Source organism: Acipenser ruthenus, chromosome 1 (assembly GCF_902713425.1).
Source record: "Acipenser ruthenus chromosome 1, fAciRut3.2 maternal haplotype, whole genome shotgun sequence".
In the NCBI taxonomy this organism is placed as follows: Eukaryota; Metazoa; Chordata; class Actinopteri; order Acipenseriformes; family Acipenseridae; genus Acipenser; species Acipenser ruthenus.
In genome coordinates this window covers 99,735,557-99,743,670 of record NC_081189.1, presented here as the reverse complement: position 1 = coordinate 99,743,670, position 8,114 = coordinate 99,735,557, and the positions used below count along the sequence as shown (strand labels likewise).

The following is an 8,114-nucleotide window of genomic DNA, read 5'->3' as shown; positions in this document are numbered from 1 at the left end:
TTTGCCAGCAACCCTACTTTAATCATAATTAATCACCTTGGAGGCCTGGGGGTTTAAAGTCTGAATATTCAAGAGTCTTGAAGATACCAATAGCTTTAGAAGGTTCTTGAACATTAGCACTAGAAATACAATGTAGTCCTGAGTTATGCATCACTCTGGCCATAGTTTGTGTAGTGGTATAAGCGGGGGTCAATTTCAAAGGTGCATGTGTTAAAAGGATTTTATATATATATATAGTATTGAAAGCATGGTGAAGTCATAAGTCACTGTATACCTGATTCACAGACTGGGATTTATTACAAATTAGATTTATTTTGTATATTTCCAATTCAAGTGACTCTAACTTACTTTTTCCTTTATTTTTAAGTAGTGAAGCCAATGGCTTTTATTCAAATCAGTCCAAAGAACAAACAGTCCTAATCTTATGAGCTTTAGAATGGAAAAAAAAAGATTCAGGTTCAATAGTTGAAAAGCGTGTGTTTTGTTGGCACGTATACTCTTGGATATATATATATATATATATATATATATATATATATATATATTCTCTTGTCACAAGGGACATACAAGGCCGAATCTAAACTTCACTGGGTTGGGCACAGGAAGGATTCAGTGTCTTCCTGCTCTGTGTTTATAATTATTATTTCACAGCTCATCAAATGCAAAATGGGTGTCTCTTCTGGAGCATGGACAGTGCTCGAAGCCATAACAAATTAAATCCCTGTAGGAATTCTCACACATTTTATATGAAAGTTAAAGTCATTAAAAAGATGTTATTAGGGTCTGGATAAAATGGATAAAAAACATTAGATACATACAGGTACACGGACACAAAAACAAAATGGTGAACACCTTACCTTGACCTTGCAAGTATATATTGCAGTTCTTTACGTGTTAATAAATACAAGTAACTTCATCAATAAACACATACAGTGCAGAACAAACAAATGACCAACCTAATGCACGTAATAAAGCCAGTAGACAACATTAAAAAATGTAAATGTGATAGGAAAAATGATTCTGGACCACTTGTCTATGGCATTAACATCAGTCAAATCAGGAATCTTGATTTTGAGTTGCGAAGTCCTTCTCCGTAAGCGACCCTTCTTATGAACCACGTGTCTGTCTGCTGCATTCCTCCCATAGACATCTCGACTTGTCATTGGCTTTCTGTACTGGATGCTGGCACTATCGTAAGAAAACATAGTGGCTCTGGGGTCATTTACGCTTGTCAAAACCTCAGAGCCACTGACTTCGTTTCTGATTTCCAGGGTGGTTAGAAGGATGTTTCCATGGGCGTCAACCTGTGCCAAGAACCAACGTGACAATAAATAAGAGCTTTTAACAGGCTGAAAATATGTCAGTTAATATGGGAAGCAGCCGGTTGGTTAATGACAGGAAAGAAGGTGCTATCTCCAAGTGAAATGACAAAAGAAGTGAAGCACTACCTGAGATAAAGAGGATTTCTTTAATCTAGAGCTGTTCCCAGCATCAGGTTTTTGAAATGAATACAATCTGTGCAAAAACATGGGTTTATTTAAAAAATGCACAATTGAGACTTATGTTGAGAATGGAAGTGCATGACAGGTAAAATGTATGGAATTGTTGTGTCAGTTACAACCACTTCAAGCTATCAGGAATAACTGACACAATACTATACTATACAATATTATACTATACTATACTATACCATAATAGATTAAAATATGTTCCCCATGTATTTATTGTTAAAAAAGAAATGGTAAATAAATGAGTAAATAGATACTGTAAAGTAAAAACAGAGGTATTTCAATCAAAACATGCTTTTCAACAAAATCACACACAGGAAACATGCATTTTAGCACAGGCTTGCACACTTTTCTAAATAACACAGTACAGACAAAATAGAAATCAAAAGTATCATATACTGTACCAATACAGATAGCTATCACTGTCTCAAAGTAAAGCACACACGTATCTTTTTTCCTGGATTCAAAAATGGATTTTAAATCCAGGGTTCACTTTTGTTTATGCACTACTTTAAGAAACAGACAGCCGTCTGCGCTGATCATGTCTGTCTATCTCTATAGGGTGACATTTTGGATTGCATTTGGTTTTAATCTTATAAACTTGTGATTTTATACGATACAGATACTTTAAACCTTTTATGTACTGTGTGATTATATTAGCCGCTTATGTAGACCCTCTGTATACGTGTGCACTGGATTACATTCTGTTTCAAACCTTGAAATAAATACAAACAAACGTATTACTGCCGTTATTCTGCATGTGATAACTGTTGTGTGCGATTCCATACAGCCAGTTTCACTTTTCTTTTTTGAGGTGTGGGTGGGGGGTGGGGCGCTGAATCACAATAAGGATGAAAATTATGAAGCAGCTGCAATGAGAAATGCAATTAAATATTAAACAGAATAAAACATGCTTCTTTTTTCCTAGCTTCCTATCGACTTACATCTTACATCTGCCAGACATATAAGCTGTAAGCCTCCATTTAATGAAACCCGCTCATTTGTATACTCTGATCAATCTATTATTATTATTATTATTATTATTTATTTCTTAGCAGACGCCCTTATCCAGGGCGACTTACAATTGTTACAAGATATCACTTTATACATTATTTCACATTATACAGATATCACATTATTTTACATACAATTACCCATTTATACAGTTGGGTTTTTACTGGAGCAATCTAGGTAAAGTACCTTGCTCAAGGGTACAACAGCAGTGTCCCCCACTGGGGATTGAACCCACAACCCTCCGGTCAAGAGTCCAGAGCCCTGACCACTACTCCACACTGCTGCCCTATCTATCTATCTATCTATCTATCTATCTATCTATCTATCTGTCTATTTGTAGCAGAGCGTTTCAGATGATTGACCTATATCTTTTGGTATGCTATGGAATCCATTTGACCATGTATTAGAACTAAATTTCCTGTGCCATTAGAGGAAAAACTGCTCCATAAAAGGATATTACCACCTCCATGCTTGACCGTAGGGATGGCGTTCTTTTCTTTGTATGCCTCACCAGACTTTCTGCATGACTATCAGCATGACCAAATAGCTTAATTTTTGTTTCATCACTCCACAAAACCTTTGACCAGAACTCATATCCATCATTCAAATGCCGTTTTGCAAACTTTAAGCAATTGTCTTTGTGACGTTTTCATAAGAGTGACTTCTTCCTTGGCCTGCAACCATTGAGACCTTCACCATGCAATACTCGACCTATGGTTGAAATGGAAACCCCAGTCCCACCTGCAGCCAATTCACTTTAAATATCTTTAGCAGTCAATCTCAGATTGCTATTAACCTTTCTCACAATTCTTCTACTTGTTCTTGGTGAAACAGCCTATGTCTTCCAGACCGTGAGAGTGTTGTGACAGTACCATGAGTCTTGTACTTCTTGATAATAGAAACAAGATGAAATTGGGATACTCACATGCTTGAAAAAACCTTTTATAAAAATCTGTTACAAAATCCTTAATTTTGTTCTCATCAAAACATATACCATTGTTTATACTGAGACGTTCCTGTATAATTTCTTTTTTCTAGACCAAAATAATAAGCTGAGTTGACTTCATTGTTCCATCCATTTTGCTAGGGATCAGACAAAGGCTCCTTTTGCTTTAGATTTATAGATATAATCTAATTTACACTGTAGCTCTGATCATTTTGCGTTACCGTTATCTGATATAGATACCTTTTCAGAAAGATGATTAATTTCTCTCACGATGTTAATGGGGTCACGTTGTTGTTTAGATATATGTTTTGCTGAACGGTATAGCATGACTTCTAATTTGGTATTTAATCATCTCCCACACCGTAGATGGCGATTCTGCATCTGCCACCTTAGTCAAATAGTCCTTAATAATGGTTTCAGTTTTAGAACAAAATTCATCTCTCTAGTAAATCATTTTTGAGCTTCCAATGCCCTTTAGATCGTGATGAATCATTTGTGCTCCCTAATTTGAGTAAAATAGCTGAATTGTCTGTTAGAATGGAGGTACTTGTTTCTGTTTCCACACAAAATATTATCATGTTAGATGAAACTAACCAAAAATCAATATGGGAAGTAAGGGTTTAGTTATTATTTACCCATGTATATTTTATATCATTATTGTGAAGGTATCTCCATATATCGGTTAGTGAAAGATCATCAAAAAAACACATTAAGAACAGGATTAGAATCAGTGTTTCTGTTGGAATCTACAGAGGGTGATGGGACTTCATTAAAGTCCCCCCCAATAATCAATTCAGCGCTAGGAAATTTAGACTTGTTATTAAGAATTTTGTCGGCTGCCTCTCTGAATAAGAAAATGTTCTGACTGGATGAATTAGAGGCATATATATTTCCTAAAATAAAAATAAAATCGTCTCTTTTACCAACAATGAAAAACCAATGTCCCAAATGACTTTTCGCATTGAGCCATTATTATTATTAATAATAATAATAATAATAATAATAATAATAATAATAATAATAATAATATAGCCACTCCATCTGAGCAGTTAGAACCATGAGAGAAATAACCCCCCTGCCCCGCCCCGCCCCGCCCCATTCAGCCTTCAAGAATTTTTCATCTGACTGACATGAAAGAGTTTTCCTGCAGTAACATAAAATTTGCTTTCTGATCTTTACAAAATAAAAGCATTGCTTTTCTTTTAACTATTGTCATATACATCTGGTGTTTAAAGAAAGAACAGATACATCCTTAAACATAACAATAAACAAACAACAATAAACAATTATACAGCTCAAAACAGATGTTTCGTCTGTCGATATAAGCTGTATGTATAGACAGAGTGTAGCATAAAGAAAATAGTTTCAAACTTTTTTCTGCTCTCAAAGTAAATATTTACCCACAATTTTACATACCAACCATATGCTTTAGTAACTAAAAATCTCTAAAAATACAATTGCAATAGAGTCTGATATCTTTGTGCCATAATACAAAAATGTTTTACCTCTATAAGTTTCATTTATTTTAGTGATTAATGCTTTTTTTTTTAGTAAAAAGGATACTATGCACATACATACCTGACATACACATACTATTAATAACCAACATTACCACATATGAGAAAACCCCACCCTGACTCCAAACACAATTACAGGAACTACAGTACAGTACTGTACCAGTGTATTACTTGTTCCTTATGAACAAAACCCAAACACTGCAAGTTCAAGTATCTTCCATCTGTTTCCTATCATGTTTCGGCTCCCTTGAAACATGCAATAAGTCCTTCCTTTCTCACCTTCTCCACAAACGGCCATAGTTTTGCTCTTCTTTCTCGATCCTCTTTTATTTTATAGTATCTGCACACCGTTTTTTTTTTTTTTTAAGCGATCCGATTTCCTTGCCGTCTCCAAAACGATGTCTCGGCTGACCACGGTCAGCTGATAAACTGCACTATAACTTGTCTGGGCTGTCTTGCCTAATTTATTGCCTAATCGGTGAACAATGACAGTGTTTACATCGACAAGTCATTACAGTGTTCCTCACAATGTTTTGCCCATACTTCTCAGGAATTGCGTTTCCATGTAGTTATGATTTAGGATGACAAATCGTGCCGTGACAATGCAAATTACTGCAGTCATAGTGATTTAGGGGCGGGGATATTTAAATGTTCCTGTCTGATACTAATTCGGGAAAGAACCACCTGAGGAGATCTTACATGCGTTGCCATGAAGATAAAAACATTTAACAAGACACATGTATTCACGTGTTGCTGCTCACATTCTGAATTACGCCACGATGTAGGTACTTGTTTGTCTGGTTTCTTTTCAACACATACACGCATGACACACACATAAACACAATTATAGAAAATATAATTTCTACAAGTTTTACTACTTAAAATTTATATTTGTGTGTGCGTGTGTTTGTGGAACATCTAAAAGTTACATTTCATTAACATTAGAACTGCCTTTTACAATACATGTTTTTATTTTGAATATAACCTACAATGCTCCAATAGCAATGTCACTGAATCCAACACGAGAATCCTTCTGATGAGCACAAGCCTTTTGTTATCGCTGCTGGACCTGGCAGCCATCAATTCCTTTGTTTTGTACAAGATAGGAGAGATTTCATCTTGAAGCTAGCCACAGCGCTTCTGCAGAAACATTTCAATCACAAAACTGCAAAGCTGCAGCAGCTCAACTTGGATTCTCCCTGTGCTGCGAGTGACACACATGCAAGATACATTTTCGTTTTAGATTAAAAACTACTTTTGTTTTTACAGTTTTGTATGTGTGTGTGTGTGTGTGTGTGTTGGGGGGGATGTCTATGTTTTGTACGGCCTTTCTGCTGGAGATTACGTGATATTAAATCAGAAAAACAGGATCTTGACTGCTGAAATCTCGTGAGCCACAAGCACGATTTCTGCTCTGGTTTACATGGGTTTTACAGCTATTTTTATCGCGAGAAAGCGTTTGACCCTGCCCTTAAAGTCGCGCTGACCAAAGGATGTTCTTTTGCAGTTTTGCGTCACAGAGTAAAGACTGTAGAGTCGATTTTCATGTGCATGTAAACCCAGCCTATGTCAACCGAATTGGGGAAATTGGGTCTCTTCAGCTATTAAAGTCTCTTCAGCTATTAATTTCTGAAAAATGTTAATGCTTCTGACTTTAATATCGTCAGGATCTTTCTCAGAAAGCTCTTGAATGCGTACATTCCAGCGACGACTATATCGTTCAGCAGTTAATGCTTTCTGGGTGAGCTGGGTGTTGGAGCTTGTTAGAACTGTTACCTTTTTTTCCCCAAGACAGCAATCTTCGATTTCAATGCAGCAATCTCATCCTTTGTTTTTATGTTCTCCTTTTCCAGCTCTCCAATGCGCAGTAGTGATTTTTTAACATCGTTTTGACTTAAAGTTGCCTTCAATCCTTGAACAGTATTGGCTACCTTTCTGCTGTTCACATCAGCATTCTGATTTTTTTTTTATTTCTTTCATTTCCATTGACAACCTTTCTAGCCTTTCCAAGAAGACGTCTTCCATTGTCGAATGCTTATTGTTTGGTGGTGCATAGCACTATTCAGACTTTGTGATAAATCGGTGAGAACTTCATACCTGTTTGATGTTTGAAGAGGGTCATTTGCAACTACTATTTCTGCTCCAATAGCAATGTCACTGAATCCAACATGAGAATCCTTCTGAGAAGCACAAACTGCATGCGCCATGTCAGAGCAGCCGGGTCGTGCAGTGGGGTTTGGCCTTTTTCAGGACTACGGCTTTTCTTTCCCATTTGTTAATTCAATATATTAATCCTTGTCCATAGAGTGTGTATTTCATATACATTGAATGTGGCCACAAAAGTAAATGCAAATAATTTAACAATCAGCACTATGTACTACGGTTAACTGTTTTTTTTTAAAAATCTGAGCTGAAATAACGCTTGTCCTACTCTGTCGCCATCTTGACGTAACCGGTAGACTAGCACAAAGAAAGTAAGGTCAAGAACCGGAAGGATTAGACAGACAGTGTGTGGATAGACACGACAAGAATAGCAGGAGCAGAGTGGTAGATTAGTGCAGGAGAATAGTAATAAACACCATTAATGTTAACTAATACCCCATGGAATAAAGTTCATGTGAACTGAGACCCACCGGTGCAGCCGAATCTTCATTACATGTTTACCAAAGAGTAATGACATTACACAGAGTTTGTACAGTACTGTACTGTAATTGATTCACCGTTTTCATAAGGACTTTTAACTAAAAATAAACTTGTAAATACTATAAATGTGTGAGTTCTGCATGTTAATGCCATGGCTCATTGCACCCGTGGTTAATTCGAGACCTTGGGTAAGTCAACACTAAATGGCATCCCGTAGGGTGTTTAGTTAACCGAGGTTGACTGTATATATATATATATATACAGTACTGTGCAAAAGTTTTAGGCAGGTGTGAAAAAATGTTGTAAAGTAAGAATGCTTTCAAAAATATACATGTTAGTAGTTTATATTTATGAATTAACAAAATGCAAAGTGAGTGAACAGAAGAAAAATCTACATCAAATCAATATTTGGTGTGACCACCCTTTGCCTTCAAAACAGCATCAATTCTTCTAGGTACACTTGCACACAGTTTTTGAAGGAACTCG

The 8,114-nt window shown here is 36.2% G+C and overlaps 1 protein-coding gene across 1 annotated transcript in view; it reads right to left on the bottom strand.

Annotated features, from left to right (window-relative positions):
* Nucleotides 1-531: 531 nt before the first annotated feature.
* Nucleotides 532-8,114, bottom strand: part of LOC117421383 (gamma-aminobutyric acid receptor subunit beta-1-like) — a 124,509-nt gene continuing 116,926 nt past the window's right edge. Inside the window, exon 9 of the mRNA XM_034035726.3 lies at nt 532-1,304. Coding sequence (XP_033891617.2) covers nt 957-1,304 — 348 coding nt within the window. The 3' untranslated portion in view covers nt 532-956. The remainder of the gene's footprint in view (nt 1,305-8,114) is intronic.